The sequence below is a fragment of the Myotis davidii genome, unplaced genomic scaffold (genome assembly GCF_000327345.1).
Source record: "Myotis davidii unplaced genomic scaffold, ASM32734v1 scaffold913, whole genome shotgun sequence".
In the NCBI taxonomy this organism is placed as follows: Eukaryota; Metazoa; Chordata; class Mammalia; order Chiroptera; family Vespertilionidae; genus Myotis; species Myotis davidii.
The window spans coordinates 401047-419283 of record NW_006284344.1 but is presented as its reverse complement, the minus strand read 5'-3'; the positions used below and the strand labels follow the sequence as shown (position 1 = coordinate 419283).

Sequence of the window (18237 nt, the reverse complement as noted above, 5' to 3'; positions counted from 1 at the left end):
TTGTACTTTTTAAATGACTATGAGAAATTTCATGATGTCAAAAGCACTTTCATCATATATCATTATCCTTTCATTTATATATTTTACTACATTTTTATAACTCTTTATCTTCCCATTTTCCTGGGGTTACAGGGGGTGGTTTCTACAGTTCTATAGTCTACTTATCTCTTTCTCTCATCATTTCCCCATGCTGAATTTAGGAATGAAGTTGCAGGGAGAAAAATAGCATATGAGAGGAAGAGAGGAGATGCTAAACCAATAAATACAACAGGAAAGTGACAAATGGAAGACTGTTCTGCAATGTTAATAACTGTGGCAAAAGAAGAAAGTACTTTATGTTCACGCATATGTGGGAATGCTGGATTTTAAAAAGGTTAAACAAATTTCTTCATGGCAGGATTTCTCTGGGTATTTCACATTCTAATGTAGATTGGAAGCATCCAGGGAAGGATTCAGTATCAGAATTTCCCAAATCTATTTGAACACAGAACCCTTGTCCTGCATATCATCTATCTGCATATCGTAGAACAATGTTTGGTAAAAATTAACTAGGGAAATGCTGTGCAGGGTAAGAATGATGAATAAGGTTAAGTTTGGATCAAAGTACAAAAAAACAACAACTAGAAACTAAGAACAAATAACTAAGGAATTTGACTTAATTCCGTTGACAAAAGGATCTCATTCATGATTTTTGAGCTGGAGGAGTTATATAATCAAAGGTGATTTTTGGTACTTGAATTCTTTCCTGGATACAGATTCTCAATAGTAAGAGTTCATAAAACTATACACTTTCAAGGTTAGAAAGGGCCTTTAAAAACCATTGAAGTTGATGCTTGAATCCCTTCTATTAGGCCCTTGTTAATTAGTTGTCCAGCATGTCTGAATTCTTCCAATGATAGGGTCCTCTCTACCTCCCAAGGCTCTCTATTTCACCTTTCGACAAGTTTAAAATGTCCCCATGCAACATTACAATTTGCTACAATCAGTTTCCAACAGCTACAATCAGTTTCCAACAATTAGTTCTAGGTAGAATTTTTTAAAATATGATTTTATTGACTTGAGAGAGAGAAAAGAAAAGGGAGAGAGAGAAACATTGATGTGAGAGAAACATCAATCAGCTGCCTCCTGCACACCCCCTACCGGAAATCTTGTTTGCATTCCAGGCATGTGCCCTGACCGGGAATCAAACAGGTGACCTCTTGGTGCTTGGGATGACGCTCAATCCACTGACCCACACTGGTTGGGCTACATCTAATTTTTATAGTTATAGAAAACAACCTGATTTCCTTGTCTGCATGACAATATTTCAAATATTACAAAGCAGCTATCATGTTTCCATCACTATCACCAATACAACCCCCAAACACCCCTCATTTAGTAAGGGCACATGCCCGGGTTGCAAACTCAATCCCCAGTGTGGGGCATGCAGGAGGCAGCCAACCAATGATTCTCATCATTGATGTTTCTCTCTCTCTCTCCCTCACCCTTCCTCTCTGAAATCAATAAAAAATATTTGAAACAGAGGTCAGCACATCTTTTCTGAGAACAGCCAGATAGTAAATATTTTCAGCTTTGTAACCACATGGTCTCTGTCACAGCTATTCAGCTCTGCCATATAGGAAAAAAGCAGCAGTAGACAGTATATAAATGGAGTGTGGCTGTGTTCCAATAAAATCTTACTTACAGATATTAAAATCTGAATTTTGTATTTATTTTCACATGTCACAAAACAGTATTCTCTTGGTTTTATTTCAACCATTTGAAAATATAGAAATCATTCTTGGCTTGCAGGCCATACAAAAACATGTGGTGAGCACAATTTGCCAACCCATTTAAAACTACGGAATTTAAATTTACTTAAACAAATTTTACTGCCTTAGCTTTCCACGCCTTTAATTATGATCTTACTCACTATAAAGTCACCCGAGTTTCAACTTTTAAATACTAAGATATGTATCTCTACCTTTATGTAATAAATGATGGAATGTTTGCAGTGAACAGCACTGCTCCTTAGTGTGTGGTAAACATCAGTCATCCTGGGCACCAAGTTCAAATATCATTTTCCCCAATACTCAGCTTCAAAGCATCAATTCAAAAGGCACAGAAAGCATCAGTAGTCTTGAAGTGACTTATTGAGAGAGACTAAAGAAGCTCCACATCACATTCCTATGTACTAAAATCCTAGACACTAGCCCTACCTACGTCTAAATGACAGAAGGTTCATGCCCATTATGGTTCAAAGTCAAAAGCAGGTGAATAAGGAAGGGAAAAAAATAAATTGCACTTCACATTTGTGTCTCTAAAGTTTTAGGTAGTCCTATAAAGCCATAATTTTTTTCTACAGTTCTTAGTAAAACAAAATCAGTAGGTTTTCACCTTTGCTCTTTCATAAACTCCCTATACTTTACCAACGAAATCAATACCTTGAACTATAAATTGTGTGGTATATTTCCCAGGTCCTTTGTCACCTTGGAACCTCTATCATAACAACAAAAAGCAATCACATTCTATACTAGAATCTCAGGGCCCAAGCACACTGCCAGTTAAATGAGAATTAATATTCTAATAAATATATCATACATTTTTAAAAAACAAGTATCAAATGTTATGATACTTTTACTTAACTGCTGCTGCTTAAACACCACATGCCTGGGTTGTGGGCACAATCCCCAGTAGGGGGCAGCTAATCAAGGATTCTCATCATTGATGTTTCTATTTGTCTCTCCCTCTCCCTTCCTCTCAGAAGTCAATAAAAGTATATATTTAGCATTTTTGAATGTGTGGGTCTTCCGCTAAGTATCCTATATAATAAAACCCTAATATGCAAATCTACTGAACAGCGGAATGATCGGTCGCTATGATGCACACTGACCATGAGGTGGAAGACGCTCAATGCAGGAGCAGCCCCCCAGTGGTCAGTGCACCCCCACATGGGGAGCACCGCTCAGCCAGAAGCCCTGAGAGAGGCTCATAGCTGGTGAATGCAGCGGCAGTGGTGGGAGCCTCTCCCGCCTCTGTAGCAGTGTTAAGGATGTCCAACTGCTGGCAGACGAATTTTGTGCACCAGGCCTCTAGTAACTTATAAAATGTTACATCACCTCCTCACAAGGTAACACATAAGTATAAACACCTAAAACAGTCTCCTGTTAGTGCATTTATTGTATTGCAGATTTTTAGGACAATTCTACCTTAAATCAAACACTGTAGTTACTAATAAAACACATGCTATTTACAACTGACTATTCAAACTTATCCTATATAATAAACACCTAATATGCTAAGTGTCCGGTCAGCTCTTCAACCAATCAAAGTATAATATGGTAATGATATGCTAAGGGCACTCAACTGCTCGCTGTGATGTGCACTGACCACTAGGAGGCAGATGCTCCAATCAGTAAGTTAGCTTGCTGCTGGGGTCAGGCTGATTGGGACTGAGCAAGATGGGCCAGACACACCCTGGAGCCCTCCTGCGGTCCCTCTCTGGCTGGCCAACCTCCCACATCTCACCCCAGCCCTGATCATGTACTGGTGGAGTCCCTGGCCCTGTCTTGCACCCTCTCACAATCTGGGACCATTGGGGGATGTTGGAGAGCTGGTTTTGGACCGATCCCGCAGACAAGGCCAAGGGACCCCACTGGTGCACAGATTCGTGCACTGGGCCTCTAGTGAATAAATAAAAGCTACAGGGATGAGAGCCTAATAAAGTCTAGGATTAGAAAAAGGTAAATGAAAATAAAAGAACTCAACCCCACTGGTACATTTCTTCACATTTTATCCAAATCTGCTCCAACTGCAGGTGTCTATGAGATAGAAGCAAACTTAAGTACAAAAGTTCCAAGCTCATCTACACCTACTTTGTGCAAGTTATTATGCTGGTCCCTTTAGATATAACCGGTTGCAATTAAAAATTAAGAGAACAGTAGTACAAAATGCATCTAGGGCAGATGGTGATACATTAGCTAAGGGAAGAAAAAAAAGATGAGGAATAGAGAAAAGATAGAGATATAAATTTGGAGATTATCAGCCTATAGTTGGTAGGTGAGGTAGACATTTGGCCACTTGCACAAAACAGTATTTCTAAAATGTAAATCTGATCATGTCACTGACCTGTTAAAATCTTCCAATGACTCCCCACTTTCCTATAGACTAAAGACCAAAGACTTCAATATAGCAGACAGTTATTTCCTTATTTCCCAGCACTTCCCTGCTTACACCCTACCATATCAACCTACTTGCAGTTTCTGAATATGCTTGGCTTGTTTATACCTCTGCCCATGAAGTTTCCACAACTTTGAATGTAGTCCCATGGCCAACTACTTTTAGTTTTTTAAGACTTGGTTCCAAGAAGGACCTCTTCTATGAAGCTATTCCTCGGGCCTAAAACTCAAGGCAAAGTCAAACACTACCTCCTCTGTGCATATCTCTACATAGAACCTTTTCAAAATTGAGGCTGGAAAGGGACAGTTTCAGCTTTTAAGTGCATGAGTTAATAATATATCTCTATGAGCATAACTATATTGCATTTTAAATATTTTAATAATTCTATAGTCAGGAAGAACCCAATAATACATTTTACAGTTAACCAGTTTTATCAATAATGTATTAATTCATATTTCTCACATTTCATTAATAATGTAATAGTCTAAAATATCAATGTTAGCTGTTATCATATAATTAACTACTAACATGTAAAATAAAAAATTGTGATTGGCCTGCTTCATGAAATTTTCTAGACCATGCTGCATAAGCAACAAACAAAAGTAATTACTGTGACTCTAGAATAAGTAGGAAATTTTCAAATTTGACTTTTATTTTTCTGAAGTATAGTACCTATAAAGAAAATCTTTCTCTATGATGAACTAATAACCTAATTAACACTATCACTGATAAATCTATAAAATAGGGAAGCAAGCTAATAAAAGGCTATAGTGATATTTTCTAAAAAACATTTTCTCCTACAATTCTCATGAGGAATTTCATTTTTTTATTTTAAATAAGGAACACTTTCATTAATAATAAGTTGATTTAAAAACAAACAGTAATATCATGAAATTTTTATTACATTGTATACAACAGTGTGTGATTCTCTGAGAGGCTGTCAGAAAAAAAATCATTTAAACTACTACAAAAGGCACGGTAATTGTAATAACTAATTACTAATACTTTGATTCAACTCCAAGGCACATGGCCACAGGTAATAAGCACATAGCTCCTTTATCTGGGAGAGGAAAGAAAAATTTTCCCCAGAAGTTAAAAGGCAAGAATTCTTCTTCTTCTTCTTCTTTTTTTTTTTTTTTTTACTAAAATTAAGAGTAAAAGCAACCCTGCAAAGGATACAATAAATGGTTATATCAAGAAATATTATTTATCTTAGAGAGTTAAATTCTGCTTTTCTCCTTTAAGTACTTAAAAGGATCTAAGCAGATCCAAAAATGTACTGATTAAGCTTTGGGTACTTTTCATATGTCCTTTCCAGTAAACTGACTAATGTGCTGGATCTTTTGGACCTCTCATATTCTCCTCAAACCTCCAAGTCACATTGGTCTATCACTAAATGAATGGAAATAGTACCCTGACATCTATTCCCTAAAAGGAATGACAAGAAAATTAATGAGCTAATAGTGATAAAGATTTTGGCAAGCATTATATAAAAGGTACTATCAAATATGAAGTATCATTTTTTATAGTCATTTGGTAAAAGTCTTTGAATGCCCTAAGACTAAGACCCCATTTTAAGATATTTTTCTTAGGAGGGAAATGGTAGGGCTATTCATATGCTCTGAGTTTTAAAATCTAAATTGATCGTATCCTTCCTACTTGTTTATATAGTTCAATAGGCTTTGGTTACTGAAAGAACACAGAAGTTTTTGAAGAAAGAAATCACAATCTTTTTAACACAGAGAAATGAAACTAAAATTCTTTTTTTTTTTCCTTTTGTAGAGCAAGAATTTTTAAATGGAGGAGAGCCTCAAAGAAATCTTCAACCTTTAGCTGAAGGCTTTCAAAGTGAGGCATATTCAGAAGAGGAGGTTCATGACTTTAAGCACTATAAGACTGTTATTTAAGTCAGAAGCCATTAATTCAGTATTTTGAGATCTCAGAATAAAATATGACTACCAAAGTTTCTACTTTTTTTCTAAGCATTTCCATCCTATTTATTGGTATCTCTGGGAGAAAAGAAAGACATCTTTAAGCAAGATTATGTTTTTAAAGATAGCTTCTATAGTAAGCTAAGTTTAAAGTTTAAACATTAATAAGATTTTAATTGGAACACAATGACACACATAATGAATCTAATTACATCTTCTGTATTTCTAAGATGGGATTTTTCAATGAAACAAATTATTTTAACTTTGGAAATCACAACTGCCTTTTTCAATCTTCCAAGGTTGTGAATGTGATTCACTATACAAGAACAATTATTTAAAATGATAGGGCAAAGAGATCATCTAGGAATATTAATAAACTATTTCTTTGTGTTTTATTTTAATTTTTTTCAATTATGGTTTACATTCAATATTATTTTGTATTAGTTTCAGGTGTACAGCATAGCAGTTAGATAATCATAGTTAAGTAAGTGTTCCTCCCCATATTTCCAGTACCTACCTCGTACCATACACAATTATTACGATATTATTGACTATATTCCCTATGTTGTACTTTACATTCCCATGACTATTTGTAACTACCAACCTGTACTTCTCAAACCCTTTAAAGTTTTCACCTAGTCCTCCAACTCCTCTCCACTCTGGCAACCATAGGTCTATTCTCTGTATGTATGAGTCTGTTTGTTTTGTTTGTTTACATTGTTTTTTTAGATTCCACATATAAATGAAATCATATGGTATTTGACTGACTTATTTCACTTCCCTAATGACTGATATTATCATAAAATATTCCCAAAAAGACGGTCTAAATATATTTTAAAATATACTACTTGTACTCTAATTCCAGATATATAAGCAAAATTAATCCATTACCCAGGAGGAAAATAAAAACAATATGACAGAAAAGTTAACAAACAGAACACTTTGTATTACAATACTTAAATATGAAATAAACTATTACATATTTTTAAAGATTTGTTAGAAATCATAAATTGCACCTTCTAGAAGGTAATTAAGGACAGAGATGTCTTAATTTTCAAAAGACAACATGAAGGTTTCATTGTTCATTAGCTATGTAGTTAATATCTGCTCTTTTGAAAACACACATTAGAGATTTAAATATCTTGGTAAAGAAACAGGTAAATGTAGAAAGAAGATGGAGGAAAAGGATTCTTTACAAGGGATTTCAGGGACATCTAGTGGTTGTTAATAATATACTTGGTTTATTCTTGGAAAATGAAATAAGTTTATATAGTTCTACAGGCATGTTCATATTACAAATAATATAAGCTTTTCCTTGCACTTCTAAATCTATTTCATCCTACTGATTTTGTTTAATGATTCCAGAAACTGAAAACAGCATTAAACTCTCAACCCTTTTAAAAATTAGTAAAATATCACTGAAATAATATTTGAAAATTCATCAAAAGTTCCACCATATAAAAGGGCATACATGATATATAATGATTCACCAAAAAATATAGGTAGGCATTTGTCTTTTACAAGTTGTTGATGCTGCTCTAAATTAAATAGTTAAATGCATAAACCTCCAATGGCTAAAATGTTAAATACAAGAGGTACAAATTTCCAATTATAAAACATACAGGCCATGGAGATGTAATGTACAGCATAGTGACTACAGTCAATAATATTATAGCCCTGGCTAGTGTGGTTCAGTTGGTTAGGTGTCGTCCTATGCACCAAAGGGTCGCTGGTTCCATTCCCAGTTGGGGCACATGCCCGTGTTGTGGGCTCAATCCCCAGTAGGGAGCCTTCAGGAGGCAGTCAACTGATATTTCTCTCTCCCTCTCCCTTCCTCTGTATAAAAATCAATTTTAAAAATCTTTAAAATAATAATAATGTAATGCATACTTAAAAGTTGCCAAGAGATTAAATCCTAAAAGTTCTCACCACAAGAAAAAAAATTTCTTTCTAACTCTATTTGAAGACAAATGTAACTAGACTTATTGTGGTGATCATTTGGCAGTGTATACAAATATCAAATTATTACACTGTATACCTGAAACTAATGTTATATGCCCATTATAACTGAAAAAATGCTTGAAAGGAGTTCTCTGCAAATCATGGTCATAGATGTACTAAGCTAGAAGGCACCTTAAAAGGCCAAGAAGCTCACTGTCAAAGCCTTCAGACAATCAAAATAAAATCTCATTTTGAAATCTAATAGACAAATTATTCTACAGTGTTCTTCAATGATTATGTCAATTATCCAAAGAACCCTATCAAACAACTCTTCCCTACATCCAAACTTAGCCCTTCATGCTATCAATTAATTTTTTTATTCTCTTCCCAGTACTTTCTACTACAACTTATTAACATACTAGAGGCCCGGTGCACAAATTCATGCACAGGTGGGGTCCCTCAGCCTGGCTGGCAATCTGGGCATTCAGGACTGTCTCACCCAGTCCTGCTCGGGGCTGATTGGGCCAGCTGGCTAGGGGGAGGGACCGTGGGAGTTTGGCTGGCCATGGGAGGTTGGCTGTGGGGGCACACTCACCACCAGGGAGCAGCTCCTGCAATGAGCGTCTGCCCCCTGGTGGTCAGTGAGTCATAGTGACTGCTTGACCAGTCCTTCGGTCATTTGGTCACTTAGGTTTTTATATAGGGATACACCTCTTCATATTCTTTCGAACAAGTATAGCACTTTACATTTATTCCTATTAAGTGTTATGTTGTAAGATCCAACAGATCCATCATTCCAATTTCTCTAGTTTCTTTTGGATCCTGGCTTTATCCAAAGAATGTGCTAGCTCTCCCAGTATTGCATATTCCATAAACTTGATAGGAACATTCTAATAACAATCCAAGAGAACACTCTACATTTTTGATAAAGTTTTATGAAATATCTGATCTTTAAAGCATCTGCCAAAATTAGCATCTTCAGTATGACAACTCAGTTTTTTTTCTTTTCTTATTATTCAACTTGAACTGAAATACAAAATCAAATAAAATCTTTGCACCCCTAGGAAGCTTTGGCCAAGAAAACATTTATAGTAGATAGCAACCACTTAAGAAAAAAATGTTCAATATTTGGATTGTTAGTTTCTGGTTACTTTTAATTTTTAGGCTGTATAAAAGCTACTTTTGTTTTAATTACTTCAGCTTTCAAAAAATTGATGATGTCGCCATTAAAAATGTGTTGCATTTATTTCAATATCATCAGAACACTGCTAAGCAGCACTAGAATTTAACAAAAACACAATTCAGATTAGAAAGTACCAGAATAAATTATAAGTAGCTAAAATAAAAATATCTCTTCTACTTAATTATTCTTTTCTCATCATAATTTTATAAAGAATCCACGTAGGCAACAATCCATTCCCTCCTTCCCTCCCTTCCTCCCTCCCTCCCTCTCTTCTTCCCATCTTCCCTCCCTCTCTCTATCTCTCCATCCCTCCTCTTCCTCTCCCTTCTTCTCTCTCTAAAAGTGATAAAAATATATCCTCTGGTAAGAAGAGAGAAAGAGAGAGAGAGAGAGACTGAAGAGACTCAACAGCCAAATTTAATGTTTGAACTTTGACTGGATCATCAAATTTAAATAACAGCTATGAAAAACACTTTTAGGACAACTGGAAATTTTGTGCATTTTGTACATGAACTGTATACTGGATAACATTATTGAATCAATGTTAACATTTTCAGGTAGGATCAAGATATTGTGGTTATGCAGGAAAATGTTCTTGGTTTTAGATAAATGCTGAGGTATTTACAGGTGAACACTAATGATGTGTGCAACTTACTTTCAAATGTTCAGAAGTATAGATATGTATATTTATAAATATAAAATAAAGATATGTATTTCTGAATGCAAAATATAGATTATATATATATATATAGTAAGTATATATGTATAAGTATATACATGCATATATGGGTGGGGGAGAAAGTCAATGTGGCAAATGTTAGCAACTATAGAATCTAAGTGAAGAATATATAATATTTGAAAATTTCAAAATAAAAGTTAAAAGAAGTAAGAAAGGAATACATACCATGGCAGTTCTAGACTTGATAAACCAGTCAAATCTAAACTGAGGAGCATTCCGTACGCACTGTCTTAATTCTTCATACACATTTTCTCTATCAAAGCCCATTTTGTGTAACATACAAATCAAGAATCTATCTTCTTCCTCAGTATAGTTTTTTCCTTTGCTGGTTCCATACTGAATACGTAACTGATGAAATGGAGCCTTGTATCTTGCAATCTGTGGATTTAAACAAAGTAGTGTTTCAAATAAATGTGCAATAAGTCAAAGCTAGTAACCATATTAGTTAAAATAATCCTATATAATAAAACCCTAATATGGAAATCTACCGAACGGTGGAACGACCAGTCACTATGACACTGACCACAACGGGGGCAACCGGTGATGGTGATCGGGGGGCAGGGCCTGCCAGCAGGCGGCACCAGGCCATCAGCCAAGGTGGGTGACAGCAGGAGCCCCCCGACTGCCCTGCCCACTGGTCACCCCTGATCGCCGGCCAGGCCTAGGGACCCTACCCTATATATTGAACAGTCTCTTAGATTTAAAAATTAAAACCTGGCAAGGCTACTCTAACACAAAAAAAAACAGGATGATGCAGCGATGACATGCATGGATTCTGGCTTGCACATTTGTGGTATTGCGAGAGGACACAGGCCAGACTGAGGGACCCCCCCCTCCAATGCACGAATTTCGTGCACTGGGACTCTAGTCTATATAATAAAAGCCTAAGCAACCGATATGGTGGAACAACCAGAATGGCTGGTTACTATGATGCACACTGACCACCAGGGGGCAGATGTTCAATGCAGGAGCTGCCCTCTGGTGGTCAGTGCACTACCACAGGGGGAACGCCACTCAGCAAGAAGCCAGGCTCACAGCTGGTGAATGTAGCAGTGGTGGCAGGAGCCTCTCCCACCTCTGCGGCAGTGCTAAGGAGCAGTGAGCCGAGCGGTAAGGAGCAGCAAGCACGTGGGCGGTAAGGAGCAAGGGGGATTTCCACCTGCTGGCTTAGGGGAGCAGGCCTATGCCAGCAGGCAGACATCTCCTGAGGGGTCCTGGACTGCAAGAGGGTGCAGGCCAGGCTGAGGGACCCCTCCTCCCCAGTGCACAAATTTTGTGCACTAGGCCTCTAGTCTAATAATAATGTTACAATTATGAAATATAGTACTTTGGCATCCAGGGCTTTCTTGATACTGATTCTCCGTTGAATTCTTGCTTCACCGCGTTCAATTTGAGCCATAATTTTCTCAATGTCCTGTAATTCATTGCAACGTTCCCAAAATACAGCTGAAAGACAGAGTTACTACTTTAGAATACTATCATCTTAAGAAAATAAATCCATAAAATTGTACAATAAAGAAGTAACAGAAAGGACGCAGCAAAATGATGTTTAAAATTAAAATTCAGATCCATCTGTATATGTTAAATTATTAAATACAAATGACATTTTTAATTATCCATCCCAAATGACAGGATTTCAAGATACTACAGATACTGATTTATGCTATGCTTTTATTCCAACATGATACAGAAGAGATCAAAGGAGAGAGGGTGACCATATCACTTAGAGAGCATTGCTTCTTAGCAAGCAAAAACAAAAAGGAAAACATTATCAACACACTATTCAAACTTCCTACAAAGCAGCAATTTCTACTGAAACCATTGCTTCGCCTTTGGAAGCACTCACTGATCTTATTTTCAGTGACCTGTCACTTATTTTTTAAACTTACCTGGAATAGCCTTTTCTCTAAAAAACACAAAACAAAACACCAAGTCACCCTAATTTTATAAATGAGCTAAATAATCTGGCTGTATTAATATGCATTAATGTAACTTCAGTGAAAAGCCTTTTTAATGACATACTCTAAAATTATTCATTTTTAAAGCCTATAAGAAGGAATGTTACCCTGATCAGTGTGGCTCAGTTGGCTGGAGAGTCATCCCATACACCAAAAGGTGATGAATTTGATTCCTGGTCAGATCACATACCCACATTCAGTTAGATCCCTATTCAGAGTACATACAGGAGGCAGCTAATCGATGTTTCTCTCTCACATCAATGTTTCTCTCTCTCTCTCTCCCTCTCCCTTCCTCTCACTCTAAAAATCAATAAAAACATATTCTCAGGTAAGAATTTTTTAAAAAAAGAAATGTTAGCATTCTCTAATTTGTAGAAGCACCTGCATTCATTTATTCATTCTTTCACTTATTCATTCAACACCTGTTTAAATGCTTGCTATGCATAAGATACTCATTAACAGCCAATTGTAGGTATTTCTTCTCTTATTGTAACCAACTACATAAACCCATTCCAATTTCCCCACCCTTTGACAGAGCCCCAACTAAACCGTCCTTAGCTAGTCATGCCACCAGGCCTGGTGTCAAATTTGAGGGACCATCTGATATGTTATCTTTTTGAATCACTTGTTTTCTTGCAACTTCATATACACTGATGCTATTTTGAAGAAAATTCTACTTCAGAATATCACTCTGCACATACCCTTTTAACTCTTTTATTCACCTCTTGCTGCAAAATGTGTCTCTCACCTATTTTACTTCCTCTAAGCCCCCAAGTTCTCTAAACTTATGCGATAAAGCTTAAGAGTAATAGAAATATTATGCCAGTATCAAGAAAAAAGGAAGTTCATAAACTTGATTTATACTATATGAAATAAAAACTCAATATAATCAGCCTCTAAAGTCCCTGGTAATCATCAGAAGATGCTTCCATATTTCCAAAAGAAAAAAATGTATTCTCTAATTAAATCTGGATTTCTTCAAACGTTGACACTATAGATAACCTTAAGAGCTGGTCCTAGCTTATATTAATCCTTGACATATTTGCCAGTATTATAATGTCTCCTCCCTATAGAATTTGAGTTGTTAAGCTAAGTAGGATTTGTGGGACTAGCATAGAAACCTCAGACTACTTTGTAACATTGTTTTTATGGGGGAAATGTGCTGGATTCTAAACAGCTAATATTCAGACTAAATATGAGAGCCCAACCTATTTGAAAGTCAGAAACTTCCTATTCTACATATAGAAAATTTCCTAGACGTAATTGCCTATATTTGATAAGATATTTTTTAGAAGCCCGAGGTTGAATATGCTGTGGCATGGGAATTATATTAATTCCATGTGCTTCAGCAGCTAACATAGTTCTGGTCAAGACCAAAGACACAGATGAGTAAGAGAGGGACATGATTCTAGGATCAATCAACAGATTTATTGAAGCAATCTTTTTAGATCTATTCCAGCTTGTCTGGAGTTAATGGAACCCACATGACCTGCCTGGCATTCACTGGAACCCTGACAGTGTCTGAGGACCTAAAAGGGCCTAATAGGAATTCTCTACTTCAAGGATGACATAGAAAGACACTAATTCATTCTGCTGGACCTGAAATCTCAAACTTTATCTAGAAGGGGAGATGGGGGGCAATGGGGGGGGGATAAGGACACATATGTAATACCTTAATCAATAAAGAAAAAAACTTTACCCATAAGAGGACCAAATTCCAGAGGTGGGAAAGTGGGAAACTTATTTTCTCAATGCTCATCCAATTGCTTTTTTTTCATCAGGGCTTTACTTAGCTCCACTAGCTAGGGACAACGGCAGTTACTTTGTTTTGAAAACTCTTAAAATCTTTTCACAGAAATAGAATTATATTTTATACTCTCACCTGTACTTTATTCATAAAAGTTTAAAAGATCTCTGAACAATGCACAATTACAGTGACACTAATGAAATGAATAATATTACAATTAAACATCATGTTTGAAGTTATATACAAACCTGAATACTCCATGACCTCCTCAGGGGATTTGCCCTCCACCTCTCGAGCTATATTATCAATGTCATCTCTTCCATACTTCTCATTAGCTTTAACAAATTGGTTAAAATCACGCTTAGTCCAGTTTGTGAATCCCTGTGAACAAAAAATTAAGCATTATCAATCAAGGTTAAATTAAAAAATCCATTTATTCTATTTACTTCTATACAATGATACATTAAAACAGTTTAAAAAACTGAAAAATGTTCCTCCTCATAAAATCATAGGTGTTTTATGTTGGAATCAAAAGTTCAATGAGTGTTATTTATAAAAATAACTGCTTTTCTATCGTGAAGAGAATGTACTTCTCCCCAAGTACTAAAAACTAATTTATAGTTTCAAGATATTGTTTTTTAATCCCATATTTTATACATGTCTTTGCCTTTGGGGTAAAGTTGATAAAATGTTCTCTACAACCAAGGACCCTAAGTTTGGTACCTATATTTTCTTCTATGTAACTTATTGTCTTGAGTCTTATGTTTAGGTTTTTGATCAATTTTGAACTAATTTTTATACTTTTGTACATGGGGACAAACTGTAGTCCAGTTTCATTCACTTGCATATGGCTTTCCAGTTTTCTCAGCACTATTTATTGAGGAGACTGTCTTTACTCCATTGTGTGTTTCTGACTCCTTAGTCGAAAATTATCTGTCCATATATATGTGGTTTTATAGCTGAGGAGGTATTAGCTTTTACGTATACAATGATTATCTTAAAAAGTTACAAAAATCTTTCATCATTGTACTAAAGTTCTTTTCAAGAAAGGATAAAAGGCATTTTGAGAATTATGAAATTAGTCCATAAATAAAATATTAGTAAAGTATAATTTCAGAGGACAGTTCGCATCAGCCAATAAAATGAATTTAAATTTTCAAGAATCTGTTAGTAATTATTGTCTCAGGACTCAGAGTGAATTAAATTACCTTATTATAATTGATAAAATACATATCTTCTTTCCAACAATTGACACCTATATTTATGTATTTACTGGTATTTTCCAAAAGGGTGTATTTTGTGAAAGAGATAAAAAAAAAAATAGGGATATTTGGTCTAAACACTTACAAAATAGCCCTGAGTTTTGTTAATGTATCCAGTCAAGGTACTAGGCCTATACAAAAAAAAATAAGTAATCTATATTTTCTTTTTTCTACTAGTTGACTAGAAGTATTTCAGTTACTTAAAATATTTTACTTGTGCCGAAACTGGTTTGGCTCAGTGGATAGAGCGTCGGCCTGCGGACTGAGAGGTCCCGGGTTCGATTCCGGTCAAGGGCATGTGCCTGGGTTGCGGGCACATCCCCAGTGGGGGATGTGCAGGAGGCAGCTGATCGGTGTTTCTCTCTCATCGATGTTTCTAGCTCTCTATCTCTCTCCCTTCCTCTCTGTAAAAAATCAATAAAATATATAAAAAAAATATTTTACTTGTGTGAGAAGTTTTTCCTTTTCTTCATTCTCCTCTGCTGTAAGAGGTTCAGCTCCATCTATCTTTTTTTGCTCCTCTCTTTGAGCCACAGCTGGATTTGGGATATCAGAATTTCTTGGGACCTATAAATTCAAAAGATGAGTTATGAGTAAACTGTCGAGAAAAAGTAATTAAGGATACACACACACACACACACACACACACACACACACACACATCAATCTTTAGTAAACAATATAAAGTCATACCAGAATGACATATGATCCTCTCCACAATTCTACTGCCATACTACCAAAATAAAAACCTTAAATGTGCCACATGGTACTTTTTTTATTGAACTTATTGGGATGACATTGGTTAATAAAACCACATAGGTATCAAGTGTGCAACTCAATAAAACATCATCTGCCCACTGCATGGTGTGCTCACCATCCAAAGTTGTCAAAGTCAAGTCTCTTTCTGTCCCCATTTATCCCTCCTTTGCATATTTCCACCTTCTCACACTTCCCTTTCCCTCTGGCTATCACCATACTGTTTGGCCATGTCTGTGTGTGTGTGTGTATCCTATATAATAAAAGAGAAACATGGAAATTGACCATCCCTCTGCTACACTCACCAGACAATCAGGAGTGAGTATGCAAATTAACCCAACAAAGATGCCGGGTTAATTTGCATGCACAGGCACCAGGTGGAGAGTAGAGCAGCTTGGGGAACTTGGTGCCCCAAGCTGCTAGATGGAGAGCAGAGAGGGAGAGCTAGAGGCTTGGAGGACTTGGCAGAGTGCGAGGCCATGGGACGGAGACAGAGCAGGAAGGGAAAACCAAGAGCACAGGGAGAACCAGGAATTCTGGGAATAGTATCTCTGGTGTCAGCCCCAGGACTAGAAGTGGAAGCCCAGAGCACGGGGAGCACCAGGAATGCTGGGAATCATAGTTCTGATGGCAGACGGATCTCCAGACACTAGAGCAAAGTGAGCCTGGAGCAAGTTACTGTTGCAGGTGGGGGATGGAGGGAAAGCAAAGGTGAGAGACATAGTAAAATCAGAGTGTCTAGGAAAAATTAAAGGGAAGATATCCTAAAACTTCCAGGAAATCTCCACAAATGAAGCAAAGAAAAAAAATGCCTCTATTATTCTATGAGCACAAACCAAACTGAGTTGGGGTCTCAGACAATTTGCTCATATGATTGCAAAGACAGAAACTTCCAAAATGGTGAGGGCTCCCAGATTGGAAAGGGTGCAGGTCGGGCTGAGGGACTCCCACATCCCCCAGTGCACAAATGTCATGCACTGGGCCTTTAGTGTATAATAAAAGGGTAATATGCAAATTGACCCTAACTTCAGAATGACCGCTGGACCAGTCACTATGAGGCACACTGACCACCTCTCGGTCCCTTTCCCAGCCGGCAGGCTCTGATTGTCTGATGTTGAATAGGGAACTGGGGGTTAGGTGGCAGCGGGGGGTGGAGCCAACTGTGGGCAGCCAGGGAAGAGGGCCCTGGTTGTAAGCCAGGCCTAGGGACCGTACCCGCACATGAATTTTGTGCACCAGGCCTCTAGTAATATTATAATACTTATAAAGTAAAAATTGAAATCTGAAAAAGAGAAGATGCCTGATGGAGTGGGTGGCTTATATCTTCATTTAAAAACCAAAAGTAGGTTTTCGTAAATTGAGCAAAATACAAGGCAGCCATATTTTTCTGATGTCTTTGTCTCTTCATGGAGTTTTGTTAAACCTGAAAGGTAGAAGAAGAATGCTTGGAAGCAGAATGATTTGGCTTTTCTGGGATTTTACATATATATCCTATATAATAAAAGCCTAATATGCAAATTGTCCCTTCAACCAGGAGTTCGTCCAGGGGGCAGGGCTGGCCAACTGCCATGGCCCCTCTCCCTAGCCGGCCCCACTCCTTCCAGCAGCCACGGCAGGCAGCTGGGGGAAGGAAGGCCCTGGCTGGCAGCTGCTAGGGACCCTACCCCTGCACGAATTTCATGCACTGGGCCTCTAGTATACATATAAACTTTTTTGCTTAATCCCTTCACCTTTTTTACACACAGCCTTCTAATGCCCCTCCCTTCTGACAGCTGTCAGTCTGTTTTATGTATCTGTGCTTCTGTTTCTATTTCGTTTGTTAAATTATTTTGTTGATTACAATAACCAAGATCTGGAAACAGCCAAAGTGTCCATTAGTAGATGAATGGATAAAAAAGCTGTGGTAAACTACAATGGAATACTACTTGGCCATAAAAATGACAAAAATCTTACCATTGGCACAGCATAGATAGACGGAAATTATTATGCTAAGTGAAATAAGCCAGTCAGAGAAAGGCAAATACCATATGATCTCACTTATATATGGAGTCTAATCAACAAAACAGTTAAGCAAACAAAATAGAAACAGAACTACATAGTATTTTAGAGTTAAAACCAATTGCTAAATGCCACATTATATCTAGATTTGGTTATACAATGGAACAAAATATACTGTAATACATGATAAAAACAATATCATTAGCCCCAATACCAACATTATACAATAAAATCCTCAAGCCCAGAAGAAACAGTTTGGCAGTACAGAAAGAGCCCATATTCATCCAGTAATACAGACAGTTGTAGAGAAATGGCAATGCACCTGAAGATTGTATCCAACATGTTGATCAAGTCATCATACAAAGGGAAAGTAGTGTTTTTATTTATTGCCTGCCAAGGTATGGAAAGGGAAAGTATCTTCACATAAAATGCAAAATGTTTAGAAATGACAGAATAATGGGGGGGAAAGATAATATATAGGGTGGAGCAAAAGTTGTGAGTATGTGAAACAGTTTATTCTTGGATTGTTATGTATTAACTTGTGGCCTGGTGCACGAAATTAGT

At 36.9% G+C, this 18237-nt stretch overlaps 1 protein-coding gene across 2 annotated transcripts in view; it reads right to left on the bottom strand.

The window, feature by feature from the left end:
• The window catches only part of SMARCA1 (SWI/SNF related, matrix associated, actin dependent regulator of chromatin, subfamily a, member 1), an 88065-nt gene that overhangs the window by 5634 nt on the left and 64194 nt on the right, over nucleotides 1-18237 (bottom strand). For both annotated transcript variants that reach the window (XM_006754647.2, XM_006754648.2), the window contains exons 20-23: nucleotides 15364-15486; nucleotides 13906-14038; nucleotides 11280-11398; nucleotides 10118-10330 (exon numbers count right to left, since the gene is read on the bottom strand). In XM_006754647.2, coding sequence (XP_006754710.1) covers nucleotides 10118-10330; nucleotides 11280-11398; nucleotides 13906-14038; nucleotides 15364-15486 — 588 coding nt within the window. The remainder of the gene's footprint in view (nucleotides 1-10117; nucleotides 10331-11279; nucleotides 11399-13905; nucleotides 14039-15363; nucleotides 15487-18237) is intronic.